Source organism: Aethalodelphis obliquidens, unplaced genomic scaffold (assembly GCF_003676395.1).
Source record: "Aethalodelphis obliquidens isolate GAN/ISIS:26980383/991018 unplaced genomic scaffold, ASM367639v1 scaffold38, whole genome shotgun sequence".
In the NCBI taxonomy this organism is placed as follows: domain Eukaryota; kingdom Metazoa; phylum Chordata; class Mammalia; order Artiodactyla; family Delphinidae; genus Aethalodelphis; species Aethalodelphis obliquidens.
Window position 1 is genome coordinate 4613471 of NW_020837982.1, and position 16479 is coordinate 4629949.

Genomic DNA, 16479 nt, shown 5'->3' on the forward strand with positions numbered 1-16479 from the left:
ACTTACAAAATAGTTTTAACATTATTACACCAATACCAAAACCAATAACAAAAATATTAAGTTCAAATTTTCTTTGCATTTCTTTTTTTTCCCTTATTATATCCCACTAAGGGGTACAATTAGAGTATTATGCTTAAGTTATTTGAATTAATTTCTTTCTGTGAGGTTATCAATTTGACACATATTTGGGTTCATTTGCTCCTGTTTATATTCAATTTTAGGGTGTGTTTTTTCTTCCATGTTTTCCATTTTTTTGAATATACAAGATTTTTTTGGGGGGGGGCGGTTACGCGGGCCTCTCACTGTTGTGGCCTCTCCCGTTGTGGAACACAGGCTCCGGATGCGCAGGCTCAGCGACCATGGCTCACGGGCCCAGCCGCTCCGCGGCATGTGGGATCTTCCCGGACCGGGGCACGAGCCCGTGTCCCCTGCATCGGCAGGCAGACTCTCAACCACTGCGCCACCAGGGAAGCCCTATACAAGACTTTTATAATACTGAAAGTCAAAAGTTTATTAAAAGTAAACTTGAAGTCTCACTCCCACCCCCATCTCCTCAATCCCCATGGGTAATCGTTTTTATTAGTTTGTGGCTTATTCTACCTATGTTGTATTTTGAAAAAAATATAAGCAAATATATACTTACCACTTCTGAATTACACAAAAGTACTTTACTACACATGCTTTTATTGTTCTTTGCTTTCTTCACTTTGCAATATCTCCTCAGACCCACTCCACATCACCGTGCCACTTTCCCCATAGCCTTGCCAACAAAATGTGTGGTTAAGCTTTTGAATCTTTTCCCAACTGATAGGCGTGAAATGTTATCTCGGTGTAATTTTAATTTGCATTTCTGTTTAGCGTAAAAGTGAGCAACTCTTCAATGTTTCAGGTCTATTTTCTATCTTTGAGCTATATGTTCATGTCTTTTGAAAAGGCAAACATTTAAAAATAAGAATTTATCTATTTCAGAATAATGCATTAAGTGGAATTTAGCTTTATAAGACTCAGGTTCAAGTCCCAACTCCCCCTCTGACTGGGGGACCTTGGGCAAACTGCTTAACCTCTCTGTTTTCACTTTCCTTATCTGTAAAATGAAACACTCCTCCCACCCTAGTCCTAGGAATCTAATGGATAGCTTCCCCTCAAACTACAAATATAAAGTTTCTCCCCATTCCTTTTGCCATGTAAGAATACAAAGAGAAGTCTGTGACCTGGAAGAGGGCCCTCACCCGACCATGCAGGCACACTGGTCTCAAGACTTCCAGCCTCTCCAGAACTGTAATAAGTTTCTATTGTTTATAAGCCACACCTCCCGCCCCTCCCTCACGTTTCTTTCATATTAAAATGGAAAACCCTCTCTCCATCCTAAATCCTCCTCTGGACACTGTCCTTTTCCTTTTCCTGAAAGGAAATCTAATACTCACTTTCTAAAATTCCTCATCTAATACTTTCTAAAATTCCTCATTTCCCATGTATCTCAACCCACAGCACTGTGGCTTCTGCCCTCATCACTCTTGCTAATGACCTCTTCTAATTGTCTAATCCAGAGGTTACCTTTGTAACCTTATTCCACTGGCCTTCTATGAGTATCTATCTTGATATGGTCATCACTCCCTCCTTATGGAATTAGATCAGACTGCACAAATATCTAGCCTCATGCCTGGCACAACGAAGAGGATCAACAAATGCTTGCTGAATAAATCATCAAATGAGATAAGTAAATGAAGCACTCTGAAAACTGTCAAGTGTTATGTAAGCACTACCTTCGTATTACAAGTGATCTGTAATTTGGCCATCGAACTTGGAGATCTCAAGGATGCTATGTTGAAGTACATTTAGGAAAACTGTCAGTAAGTGACAGATGACTGATCTTTTCTACAGACCAGGGCTCACCTGACTTGCTTTAAAAAAAATATAAGAGGTTCTAAAGACTCTGTGCTCAAACTTAGAAAACTGGCTCCCATACCAAAGAAAGAGGCAAGAATTATTTTTTTAAAAAAAGGACTTTCAAGGAGACAGAAGCCAAGCAATAAGGGTTGAGTGGCTAAATTGGAGCCAGGGAAATGTGACCACCTCACTCCTTAATTTAGAAATCTAAATCCTCTGCGGAATTCTGTACAGCTAGATGGAAATAACCCTGATGCGATGGTAAAAGTCCATGGTTTTCATCTACCTGTCCAGAGAAACTTCAAACTGACAATCTGAAATGACACATATCCAGAAACAAAATAAATTAAACTCATCAGCTACTGACTCAGTGAAGCCCATGTAAAGTGACTTGGGCTCTGCTTAGGGCTGTTTCAGGTTCAACCTGAAAGAACTGGAATCAACATGGTGTAATTACTTTTCTGTCCTCAATACAAATGCCATGCATATTAGCCCCCTTGGGTCCTCAACAGACTCAATCTCTTTTTTTTTTCCTCCATGCTTCTCAGGCAGTGACATAATTCCATGGGGGTTTTCGATAAGTTCTATGTAATTATGCAGAGCATATTTTAATTGTATGGAAGTGTAAAATGAAATCTTGAAACTATACTGTAATACATTTAAAAAAAATTAATTTATTTCTTTTTGGCTGCGTTGGGTCTTTGTTGCTATGCGTGGGCTTCCTCTAGTTGCGGCAAGTGGGGGCTACTCTGCGTTGCAGTGTGCGGGCTTCTCATTGCAGTGGCTTCTCTTGTTGTGGAGCACGGGCTCTAGGCTTCAGTAGTTGTGGTGCATGGGCTTAGTTGCTCCGCGGCATGTGGGATCTTCCCAGACCAGGGATCGAATCCATGTCCCCTGCATTGGCAGGCAGATTCCTAACCACCCCGCTCCTACAGTTTTTAAATAAGTTCACTTCCACCTTTCACTCTGGTTCACCTACACTGTACTCTGGCCCAAAGACTGAAGTGACTGATTTCTTTTAAAATGTTATCCTTAGTACATGCACCCCAGTGTTCACTGCAGCACTGTTTACAATAGCCAAGACATGGAAGCAACCTAAATGTCCATCAACAGAGGAGTGGATAAAGAAGATGTGGCATATATACAATGGAAGATTATTCAGCCATTAAAAGGATGAAATAATGCCATTTGCAGCAACATGGATGGACCTAGAGATTGTCATACTGAGTGAAGTAAGTCAGAAAGAGAAAGAGAAATATATGATATCCCTTATAAGTGGAATCTAAAAAGAAATGATACAAATGAACTCATTTACAAAACAGAAACAGACTCACAGAGGACGAACTTATGGTTACCAGGGGGGAAGGGTGGGGGGAAAGGATAGTTAGGGAGTTTGGGATCAATATGTACGCACTGCTATATTTAAGATGGATACCCAACAAGGACCTACTATATAGCACAGGGGCCTAACTCTGCTCAAAGTTATGTAGGAGTCTGGGGGAGAATGGATACATGTATATGTATGGCTGAGTTGCTTTGCTGTGCACCTGAAACTATCACAACATTGTTAATCGGCTATACTCCACCCCCACCTCCCAAAAAAAGGGGAAGAATTCTGTAAGTTCCAAATTGGGATGAAAACTAAAATTGCCTGAAGTAAAAAAAAAAAAAAAAAAAAGTTATCCTTAGGAAATAACCTTGTTGGGGTCCAAAAGTTCCAAGCAAAAAGAGGAGAGCACATCTATGGCAAAGAAGGACGACTGTACTGGGGGTTCTGCAAAGATCATACAACTCGAGATAATCTTCAAGGATTGGTATCCCTCTCCAAATCTTTATGATACCATACCTACAGCCTCAATGCTGTGAGTCACTTTACTGTGGCAGCCAGGCACAGGATCAATAACTTTTTCTTCTAAAAAGTTAATGCTACACATCTCCAGTTGAGGGGCAAAAATCATGAATATGAGACAATTTTTCTTTGAAACCAAAACTCTACTTTAAAAGGATGTGTAATGTCAAATCTTGAAAAAGATACAATCAGCAGTAAAATTCTGACTTCTCTCTCATTCACAAACAACATTACCGGTTGCCTGTCCAATATTACTGTGTTTCCCTAATTTAACTAAGAATGCTGCCTGCCTTTCTGCAAAGGCTCTCTGTTCACATCTAGCATTTTCTCGGCCAAATCGGACAGCCTCCAGGAGAGCTGTTGATACGAGATTTGGTTGGCAAAGGCTTCCAGCTCAGAGAAGTAGTACACTCTTAAGGGTGTGGAAGAACTGCTTTTTCTGGAAATACCCTGGCTTCCAACCAATCAATCCTGGCTTCTCGCTGCAGATTTTCTTTAAACTACGCTCTATACTTTTCTTCTGCATATCGGCTGGACACCTTTCCAAATAAACATCTCTGTGCAGTGCACTACTAAGCCGAGCATTCTTCCAAAGGGAGGGGAGAAATCCTGCTGCATCCGTTCACACAATCTGCTTGCGCTCCAGGCATGGCAGCTACGCACAAGATGAAATGACTTTGCAGAAAATTAACAACACCACTTACAGTTTGGATAAAACCTCTTTTTCTGTGTCAACTGCTGGGAAAGCCAGCAGAGCACAGACTCACTGGAGAAGAGACAGGGGTTTGGACACAGGATATGGTGGTACAAACAAAGGGAAATACAATAAGATGTTTAGACAACCTGTTCATGCACTTATTTTGTTGGATAAGAGTTAAATTCCAGGATTCTCTAGTTTGAAAGTTTTTTTCCCAAATAAGAAAAATATTCACAATGCAAAGAACATGTCCATTCTCGAGAAAACAGAATTATATCTGAAGCTGAATACATTTTCCTTTTTTCAAAAATATGTACATAGATACATATTAAAAAAGTAAAAAAGAACTAGGAGGCAATATTATATAATGAAAGATAATAGTGCTTATCTCTCTTGGTGTTGATTAAATGTCATTTATTGTCTTCTGAAGTTGCCTAAATTTTCTATAACGAACATGAATTATTTTTGTAATAAGAGAAAAACCTCAGACAGAAGACTACACCAATAATCATGAAATAATAGGATGAATTTAGTGATACAAATACTCAAATGCATTTCTAGTTGATTAGTGACTAATCTGGGGAGAACTGGATTGTTTTTTCTGCTTAGAGTACTATTAAAATTTATTTATATGTCCTAAAATAGTACCATTTGAGGAAGGGGTAAGGAGAAGGTAGTTCTTGAGGGGGGTGGCATCAGAGACACAGGGAAGCATGTCTGAAATTAAACAAGTTAGTGACTGAATTTGATATTCATCATGTCTACCTCCTTTTAGGTATTAAGATCTAAGCTCAATGGGAAAGCAACTTCCAAGTTTATAGCTTTGGTCACTTTCAAACGAGTTATTTTTGGCTACAGGCACTTGCCCTTCATAAAAATTAGTCATGTTACATGGAGACAGTTGGGGGCAGGGTCCATTTGAATGAGTGACTCATAAGTTTTCTATGCACAACACAAAAATTATTTCCAAGAATACAAGAGCAGGGAATACATGAACCCTCATGGAATTACACACAAAAGACAACAAAGCCAGGTGCTACACAAACGGAAAGGTCCATGACAGTTCTGCCGAATGATCTACATTGAGAAATGGCAACACACATTGGTCAAGTTAAAGTAAAGAAAAGAAGCTCCCCTCCCAGCTCACAGCTTTTCATGGGTAATTTCACAGCTAAACACCACCATGAATCACTTGACAAGCATACGTACTCCAAAGTGTCAACAAGTTAATTCAGGGCACAAGTCTTCAATGGCATGAAGTCTGACTGCTTGGTGAAATAAACTCTTATATTCAGGGTAAGATGATGCAGTTTAGTCAGTTCCTGTGCATATTTATTCCTCTTCTCTCCTGTTTCCCACCTTCTAATCACTTCACAAATGTCCTTACCAGAGAAACGAAGTGAAATTAAAACCAATCGATTTAGTTCCTTGTTACAATTTTTAGTCAAAGTATGTGGGAATTGGAAATAACAGTGAGGTTTTGGTGTTCCCCACTGACTTCAATTATCCTTGTTATCCTTGTTCCCACTACCATGTACAGATGAAAACTAGAACTCTTTAACATTTGGGAGATAAATAGGTCTTAGGATTTTAGAAGCTTTCCTAATCCATCTGTCAGAGAGATCTTGGGCTAATTAGAAGCCACTGAATGTTCAGGTACCATGAAGAACAATTTTAAATCACTGAAGATCTGGTAATCAAAAAGTAACTGAGGGGGCTTCCTTGGTGGCGCAGTGGTTGAGAGTCTGCCTGCCGATGCAGGGGACACGGGTTCATACCCTGGTCTGGGAAGATCCCACATGCCGCGGAGCGGCTGGGCCTGTGAGCCATGGCCACTGAGCCTGCACGTCCGGAGCCTGTGCTCCGCAACGGGAGAGGCCACAACCGTGAGAGGCCCGTGTACCGCAAAAAAAAAAGTAATTGAGGGACTAAAAATGTAGCTACAAGGTTCCAAATGTTTTAAAAGTCCAATAGTCTTTGTTATAAGTAGTTTTCTGGGGGGGCTTCCCTGGTGGCGCAGTGGGTGGGAATCTGCCTGCCAATGCAGGGGACACGGGTTCGATCCCTGGCCCGGGAAGATTCCCACATGCCGCGGAGCAACTAAGCCCGTGTGCCACAAATACTGATCCTGTGCTCTAGAGCCTGTGCTCTGCAACAAGAGAAGCCACGACAATGAGAAGCCCGCGCACCACTCGCTGCAACTAGAGAAAGCCTGCGCACAGAACAAAGACCCAACACAGCCAAAAATAAAAACAAATAAATAAATACATCTAGTAAAAAAAAAAAAATAGAAAGTAGTTTTCTGCTCTCTTCAGATATATCAGATCTTAGACCCATTTGGCAGATTTAAAAGAGTGACCTCAAAAAGGATCATTCTTTTTTGGGGATACACTGTATAAAACTACGGTGGACTGATCTGCTTTGTGGCTCTATTATGTAGGACAGATGAGATCTTTAACAACCCATGGGCAAGAAAGGCCTGATCTGTAGCATTTGCCAATTTCCTCGGTGTAAATTTTCCCACCATAGTCAACTGATGTCACTGAGGAATTGGGGAAGAGATGAGCAGAAGCACACCATTATATAACATTTCCACCATACAATAGATGTAAATAACCTTAAGAGCACAGATAATTGTAAAATGTAGTAAAATACAGGAAGTGATGAGGTTTGAGTATTTATGACCTTTGTTTTTAATGTAAGTTACATTTTATCTAAATATAATAAAATTTGATAATTACCCCCGCCTCCATGAGTTGGTATGGACTAGCCCCAGCACACCCCTTTAAAGTGGCCCTAGGACTTACCAAGAACACGTGCTCAAATATCTGTGTAGGGCTATCCATCTGACCAAGGATCACTATCATTTCATTATCTATAAATTCCTTGAATTCTCGCAAGTTGCACACCATTTGCATTTCCAATTCAGTTCGTATCTGAAACAGAGATGACATTTTGTACTAATCTCTGAAGAGTCCCTCTGGACTTTCAATCACTCACCATTTCTAGCCCCGCTCCTATTATCTTTCTACCTCTAGCCTTGGAACAATGGGGACTCAAGGTCTCTTACCTCTTTGGATGTGATATTCTCCAAATCCTTCTGCATCATAATCTCCCTTAATTTGGTTTTAATTAGCCTTTCTGTTCGCTCACGTTCAGTTGGTCTGAGAAGAGAGAAATGGTGATTTTTCTTAGGCAGGAATTTGACCAAGTTAATGAATGTGCCACCTGATCATGCTTCCAAACTGGCAGGCCTTCCCTTTGTTACCCTTAAATTTATACTCTGGAGGCACAGGAAAAAGAAAATTATACTTTAAAAAGTTTCTTTTCAGAATGTATAGAATATAAACATGTAGAGATTATTACTTGAAGAGATTGTACATGTCTAAAAGCCCATAAATATATTCACGTATACAGATCCAAGAAGGAGTAAAAGACAAATAGGCTATACTGAGTGTAATACTTTAATGGAGGACCATTTCCCATCAAGTACCCCTGAGTACCACTTGCTGAGCTAGAATACCAAGCTGGGAAGACCAGTGGTGCGACCTACTATGGAACTGGATCTTCTGTAGCTTAAAAATGCCACCCAATGCTGACCATCTGTTGCTACGGTTCTAGAAAAATGCGAAAGAGAGAAGAGTGATTTCTGCCTTCTTCAATGAAGCAAATTCTCTTCCAAAATGGATTTTAAGGATTAGCTACCTGGAGTACTCCATCCAAAATGTTTTCTTTTTCACAAAAGCTCTCACCAATATCTCTGTGAAATTACTATCCCCATTTTACAGATAAAGGAAATAAACAGCTAAAAGGTTAAATGACATGCCAACCGTCACTTTCACTGGCAGGAGACCCAGAACTCTCCGTCCAGCCTAACACTCTACCTGCAAGATTATGCTGCTTCCCTTAGTCTTCTGACTCTCTTAAAAACAAAAATTTCCCTTGGAACCTTACTATGAAATCAAACTAGGAAGCTGATTCTCCAATTACTAGAAAGATACTGGTTCAACATAACTAGATGCTTCTCTCTAAAAGCATTATTTCATATTATGCAGAATTTGAGTGAGGCTAACAGAGAGTACTTTCTGTCTCATCTTTCCCTCCTACCAACTTGAGAAAGGTATCTGCCCTGTACTTCCTTATTTGGAGATGGAAATGGACTAAGCCTTCAGGCATCCTGCCTGCCCTTGCTGCCTACGGCCTTATCACTGGCTGCAAAAATAGCTTCAGTATAATCTCCAAAGATGGATGCTCTGACCCCACAACCTTGGGGCTCCCCACCACTCGTACTCTTAGTTTCTCACGAACCCTGCAGAGTATAGCTAACGCCTCTGCCATTTCCCTGTCAATCGGCCAAAGCATCCCTGTCTTGACTAGGATTAACATTCTTAACCATGCTCCCCACCATTTTTCCTAGACATAGCTAATGGTAGAAAGTTATACATTTCAGTCTTCTACTAAAAATAAATATCGGTAAAAAACAAATTTTAGCACCTGTGTGCATCGGTTCGATTCCCTAGTTTAGCAGACTTTCTCCCAATCCTTCACACTTGTTGGGCCAGAGTGGTTTGGAAGCAGACATACCTGGGTTTTAATCCCAGCCCTGCTACTTACTAGTGGTATGATCTTGAACAAATACCTTCCCTTTGCTGAACCTCTGTTTCCTTTTCTGTAAAATGTGAACAGTAATACTATTTGCCTCACAAGGTTTTTATGAGAATTAAATGAGATGCCATGTATGAAGTGCCTGGCATAACATCTGACGTACCCTGGAGGCACCACACACCTATGTTCCCTGCTCTACCTTCCCTGGATTTCAAAATATAAACTTTATTCACAGTAGAGCACTTAAGTCCATTTTGGCATACATTCTCCTCTGTAACCTCAGCATTATTTTTTAGGCTTTTCTAGTCAACTTAGGGAAGAAGAGGGAATGAAAAAGGCATTACAACACAAACATACTTTCTCCCTTGATTTCACTAGAGAAAAATCTGGAAAATACATATATACACAAAGAAAATAAAAATCACTGAAAATCCCCCTGTCATTATTAATACTCTCACCTACAGCTCTCAGTCTTTTTCTACAGACAGACATTTGTTTATTAAATATATCTTAAATTGTGGTTATATTGTACCTAGTAAGAATTAACATTTAATGAGCCTTTACCATGTGCCAGGGACTACATTTTACATTACTATTATTATTACTTTTTGCTCAGGGATACAGAGAGATTATGGGCAATTTTATTTTCTTTCCTTTTTGTGTTATAATTTCCAAATCTTCTCTAATAAAATCAGGAAAAATGAAAAGTCTGATTTAAAATGTCCATTTATGAACAAGATGAGACATCCATTTCTCCAATACCCATCAACCAGTCATAAAGCATGAAATCAATAACACTGCCCACGATTCTGAAAGCCATACATACTATCCTTATCTTTTTAGTTACTGTGGAATCTTATTTATATTTGTTTGTTTATTTATTTATTTATGGCTGTGCTGGGTCTTCGTTGCTGCGCGGGCCTTCTCTAGTTGCGGTGATTGGGGGCTACTCTTCGTTGTGGTGCGCGGGCTTCTCACTGCAGTGCCTTTTCACGGGCTCTAGGCGCACGGGCTTCAGTAGTTGTGGCTCACAAGTTCTAGAGCGCAGGTTCAGTAGTTGTGGCGAATGGGCCTAGCTGCTCCATGGCACGTGGGATCTTCCCGGACCAGGGCTTGAACCCGTGTCCCCTGCACTGGCAGGCATATTCTGAACTGCTGCGCCACCAGGGAAGCCCCAGTTACTGTGCAATCTTGAAAGGACTAGAGCTACTAGTACTAACTGGTTCTCGTACCAATAATACCCTATACAAAAAAGCCTTCACTGTTTTTTTTGACTATTCCATTCACACAATTCTTGGAAATTTCACCTTTCCTAGTAAAAAGCATTTCTTATCTAAATTAAGCCTTTAAAAAAAGAATCACGAATTGTTTTGGTATCACTTTAGGAATCTGAAGGTGAAGGTTTGTAAGACCATTTAGCAAGTAGCTACTCTTCTTTCCCAGATGTAGAACACCTTGGAAGTGCAGAAAGATCAATTCAGAGCAAAATAAACATCCTGATTAATTTCCAAAGCAGGAACTAAGTGTGAAAAAATTTCCAAAATAGTCACATAAGTTTCAACACATAGACCTAAAAAGGAAATAAACATCAGCTCCACCTTAGGCTATCCAATTTGCAGTACAGCAGGGAGATTTAATAAAAATGTTACAGACCTAACAAGGCAAATGTGGGGCTGAGTAAGACAGAAATTACAATATATATTTTAAAAAATTTGAACAGAAATCAGTTAAAAATTAGCATAACAACGTAGGTATTCTAAATTGACTGGAAACATCTTGTTTTCTTAAGTATTAGCAACATCCTCTAAAAGCTTCTCTATGTCATTAATTTGCTTAGGAAATGCTTCTTTTAAGATAATGGAAGGTCAGACTTCAGCCTAACTCCTTTAAACTCAAATTTCAAATTAGTGGAATCTGAATTAATGAGATTTTATGGTATTGCAGATCTTAACTATGGAGACTCCACTGTGCCCAGGAGTGAAACTCTTCAGGCCTTTGCACACAACAGAAAGGACAGGTTTCTTTGCGAGGCAGATGTGTAGTGCAGACAATGACTAAAATCACTTGTAAGGTTAATTCCCTAGGAGGAGAGATTAGGGAGGAACATGCTGGTTCTGACCCCCAAGAACGCAACAGAGAGGACTTCCGTGATCCTCAGCAAGATGACTTACATGTCTGTGAAAAGAGCTGGAGAGTCAGGCCGGTGGGACTGCACATCCTGCATAGCATTCCATTCATTGACTGAGGATTGATCTGAGTTGATATGGCTCTCGTAATAACTCACCCAGGTGAGAAACAGGCTGCCAGGGTAGTAGTTATGCATTCTGGCGACTTCACAAGCCTTGTGTAGACTCTGTAATGCAGACCTGAAAGATATGCCGGGAAGTGAGCACTGGAGAACTGTGGGGATACCAAAAGGCCAATAATCCATGTGCTCCCCAAACTCTTCCAATTTTTAAATCCTATAGAGTTGGGCCTCTGGAGAATCTATTCCTTGGAATTCAAGAATCTCTGATTCTGATCATACTACACTATCTCTTCATAGCAATCAACTAGACATTTCTTGCTGAAAGATATGATGCATTATTAAGGCAGGGGGTAGAGGGGAGCAGGAGAACTGACAAGCTACCAGTGAAAAATAGGTCTGAGTACCTATGGAGCTCACAATCCTGTAGTTGGAACCACGCTGTGGCTACTGCCACTAGAGAAGTAAAGATCTACTTCATTTACTACACAAACATTTGTTTCTCTTGGCACAGAGTCACGTTAGAACATGTATTCCCTATGACTCTTAGAGGTTCCACAAAGATCACATAGACAGATGTTCCTAAGCCTTGAGCACAAGTCCTTTAATGCCCAGGATGTACTGATCTAATGACATCTGTCATTCTTGCTACCTTAGTCTCCTAGTCTTTTTAAACCATTTATTCATACACTTGAGCTACTTTCTAAGAACAGCTCTGGTTATACTGAGACTAATTAAATCTCTGACTCTGAACTCAAGAAGGGTAAACAAAACTGAAAACTAACTTTTTGGTTATATACTTGGGAAAACTAAAGCCAGAAATGCTAGGAAGAGTTATACAAGAGCAGGCATCTTTCTATGTTTTTGTTTACTGATTTGTCTCAAGTGCCTAAAAGAATGCCTTCTTTTTTTTAAAAAAAAAAAAAAAGAAGAATGCCTTCTAGTTCAAAGTTGGAGCACAGTTAAAATTTGTTGAATGAAATGTCTTATTAGCTATAAACTAATGTCTCTCTCCTAAGGGAAAAGGATAGTATGCGAGTACTCTGTGGCCAATCTATACCCATCTTTTTCTTAAAAATGCCTTTTTGTTGTTTTTTTTCTTTCATAACAAATGTGATCATGCTCATTTTAGAAAATTTAGGGACCTCAGGTAAACGGCAGAAATATCCTTAATCTGACTGCCCAGAAATAACCACTGTTGGTCTCTGCAGAGATCAGCTGATCATGTTCTGCACACCATTTAACTTGTTCTTTTACTATACACCTTGCTGTCAACATCTTTCCACAATAAATATTCTTCAACTAGATAATTTTTAATGGTTGCATAATATTTAGAAACATGGATGTACCATAATTTAACTGATTCCTATTATTTTAGCCATTTAAATTGCTTTCCTTTTTATTTTTTTTTTGCGGTATGTAGGCCTCTCACTGTTGTGGCCTCTCCCGTTGCGGAGCACAGGCTCCAGACGCGCAGGCTCAGCGGCCATGGCTCACGGGCCCAGCCGCTCCGCGGCATGCGGGATCTTCCCGGACCGGGGCACAAACCCGTGTCCCCTGCATCGGCAGGCGGACTCTCAACCACTGCGCCACCAGGGAAGCCCCCTAAATTGCTTTCCATTTTTTGCTACTATTAGAACACTGACAAACATTCTTATAGTTAAAAATTTGCACACACCCTTATTACCTTAGGATAAATTCTTAGAAGCACAATTACTACGTCAAAGGGCATACAAAATGATACAGCAAGATGGCAAATCATTCTCCAGAAAGGTTGTTCCAGTTTATTTTCCCACAAGTAAGTCTATGACAATGTTGTTCCTTAAGTCCTTGTCAACCCCATAAAATGTAAATTAAAAAATAAAATCATGACCAATTTCATGAGAAAAACATGCCAGTCCATTTTTAGTAGGGAAACAGATTTTCCCGTAAGAACAAAGTTGCAGAATCTTTTAAAATGCCTCCTTTTACTTAACGTAAGCCAAATTCTCAGAATTCTCAGCAAATTTCAGTTTCTTACACAGATTCAAAGGTAAAAGCCAGCTTAGTGCAATGTACAGGATATTCAATGCATGTTTTCTTCATCCAGGAAACACATGCTTCAAAAGCATATGCCACAAGTGTCTGGTGCAAATGTCCTAAACACACTCAAGGCATAACCAGCTCATACATCAGCTGCAGAGGCTGCAGTAACTACTTTCCTGTGAAGGAAACACCTGGTCTAAATGCTGCTTTGATCCATACATCATCTTTTTCTTTTCTTTTCTTTTTTTTCTTTTGTGACTTTCAGTTCACTACTCCTCATGTGGTACACCAAAAAAAGTTTATTCTGCAATAAGCCAGCAGACCTAGGACTAGTCAGTCTACTTTAGAACATCAAAGCTTGAATTACTTGAATCCTTAAGAATTAAGACTGCTTTGTACTCCTCCCCAAAATATAACTGAAAACACTGCATTTATGGGACTTAGGACTTACGGGTTTTACCTGGTATAGGTCAGTTGCTTTTAATGGACCCTTAGTCAAAAGAGGTCGTAAGTTTTCTATGAGAAATTTATCTGTGAAATACGCCCTAAATCTAAAAATTGGTCTAAACACATAACCTGAAACTCTGTCCTACCTCAATTACTGCATGAAATAAGATTTAATTGTTCAGCTGACTCTCTTTTAGGACCGCACCCACTTCAAGCCTATCAATCCTGTTATTCAGGGGTAAGTTATCTCCCTGGAGTCTTTTTCAGGCTCCTTTATTTCTTGTTTGGCTTGCATTCTGCCCATTCTACTCCTCACGGGGACTTCCACTATAAAACAGGCAACTGAATGAGGAACTGAAATTCAAATCGCTGACTGGGGGATGACTCTGAATCTTAGAGTCACATCATTCCCTGTTTATACTGGATCATTTTTCTAGATAATCTAGAACAAGAGAATAAGAATCTATTCTGTCTAAACGTAAGAGATACTCTTAGGCCAGTTATATAACCTCTCCAAACTCTGGTTTTCTCACCCATAATAAGGAGCTAATAATACTATTTTGGGGAGTTGGTGTGATGATTAGATGTATTCCATGTAAAGCACTAGGCTCAATGCCTGACATATATAGTAAGTAACCCAGAAGTGTCAGTACACCAGCTGATGGTTATTAACAACTACAGTGTTTTTTCTAGGCTTTATTTGCATTATGTAAATAGTCTCACAAACAGTTGCCAGCAATTAAATGGAAACTTATCGATGTATAATATAACTCCATCAATGCTATCCCTGATTACCTGAAGAAAGGGGAAGTTAATGCATAGTTGTGAATGTTCTAGACTCGGCTCTAGACTGCTACTAACTTAGTCAATGTGTCCCTATAAAACTCAGTTCCAACTGGCTATCTGATCCATTGTCTTCCAGAGTCTAAGAGCACCTCTGAGTTTCACTTGTTCACCAACGCTGAAGGCCTTCCATTGTGATAATCTGAAAACTGAACTTCTAGGTCATCTTTAACTATGATGGCCACACAGACAGATCACACAAAATCCTATACACACAAACAGATCATACAGCATTTTCATAAAGAACTGTGCCATTTCAAATACTACTTCTCACAAAATATTGTTCCAATAACATTTAAAAAACTTTCATAGAGATATTAAAAGTCCTCTTACCACATTGCCTGCACAGACACAGGTTTGAATATGTGAACTCTGTTATCTGTTGATACGCTGAACCCACTAAGGAAAACAGAATGAGACAAAAATCCATAAATGAGAGTAGGTTATTTCAGTTGTGAGTTTCCAAGGCTGTTTCCCAGGCTAGCAATTGCTGGCGCAGTAGAAGGTATCATCAGGCACTTTGTGTACAAGTTAACTGGAGTATGGGACTTGACTGAAAAGCTTCAACGAATTGTCTGATTTTATCTACCAAGCAAAATGAATGGACTCCCACATTGGAGTCAGGGAATTGCATACTGTTTCCCAGCTGTAGCTATGGACAAACTGTTCTGCTGTATGTTTCTATTTGGAAGTCTTGTGGGTTCTTAGCAAACCTGACCCTGGTTTTATAAACTGGAGCAAACATCTTGGTCTCTTGGGGACACATTCTAAAAACACCAGTAGGTGGGGGTGGGGGGTCACTGGAAAGAACTGGCACAGGAATGGGTTATACTGTAGGCTGACAGCTGGCAGAGGCAGCAAGAGATTATGTGAAACAGAACGTATCATCCTCTGGGAGAGCACTGCAACAGTCCCACGTGCTCAGACTAAAGAGCGAGCCAACAAACTAGCTCTTCTTTGTGTGAATTCTTACCATAGTCGGTCTAGAGGAGTAGAAGCGAGAGGCTCTGGCAAGCTGTATTTTTACTCTACTTTACAAAACAGGAGTTTAAAAGGACTCACTGAGCTGCTGACATGACAGTTCAGCTGGGCATAATGGGCCTCCCATTCAGCTGAATGAATGGGCACTAAGATGGAACCCCACCCCTTGGCTTTCTGTAGGAGAATAAAAAGGGAAAGCTCTTACCCATCACCATCCAAATGAATTAGGGTGTCACTCCAGAGAGGCAGGACTAAACCCATGGTACAAGTGCTACTGCAAGACAAGAAATAGTCCATAAATTACTTCCTGTTACTCTAGGAAGCAGCTGTTTATTAACTCTTTCACTACAAAGGATAAGTCCCTAAGCTCTAAATTCTGACATAAGTGCAGAAATTTCTATCATATTACCAGTAACCCAACATATGTGTCCAGAAGCTGTTTTTAAACAGGTGTTAGTTAGGTCTCTAGGTATTAAACATAGAGAACTTATTGACTGAGCTTCCTTTACTGCTGTCTTGCAAATGGCCACTGTCTAAAAAGTCCAGGTGATCGCTGACTTGCAACTGGCAGGTCTCAGCCCAAGTTCACAGCACCCAATTCAACTCAGAATTATTTCCAATGCCAAGAACTATTGCTAGTTACTGAAGACCTCTGAATATGTGATTTGCTCAATTCTAATCCTGCGGTTTACATAGATTTCTTAAATACCAGAACGTACTCAATAGTCTAAAAGGGAAAAGTAATTGTTAATGGTTTGTAATCAAGTTAGAGAGACAAAACAGGCACATTACAACTTAAAAAAATAAAACAGTGCTTGGTGGCTGTGCACTGAAACAGCATTGCTGAAATGCAGAGTGAAGTGGAATGTCAACCACCAAAAAAAGAGTAGCTCTAGTATG

General features: G+C 39.9%; 1 protein-coding gene across 5 annotated transcripts in view; it reads right to left on the reverse strand.

Annotated features, from left to right (window-relative positions):
- Window positions 1–16479, reverse strand: part of SSH2 (slingshot protein phosphatase 2) — a 247840-nt gene that overhangs the window by 32194 nt on the left and 199167 nt on the right. For all 5 annotated transcript variants that reach the window (XM_027130501.1, XM_027130496.1, XM_027130499.1 and 2 more), the window contains 5 exons: window positions 15785–15853; window positions 14932–14997; window positions 11210–11404; window positions 7504–7597; window positions 7241–7369 (listed from right to left, as the gene is read on the reverse strand). In XM_027130501.1, coding sequence (XP_026986302.1) covers window positions 7241–7369; window positions 7504–7597; window positions 11210–11404; window positions 14932–14997; window positions 15785–15853 — 553 coding nt within the window. The remainder of the gene's footprint in view (window positions 1–7240; window positions 7370–7503; window positions 7598–11209; window positions 11405–14931; window positions 14998–15784; window positions 15854–16479) is intronic.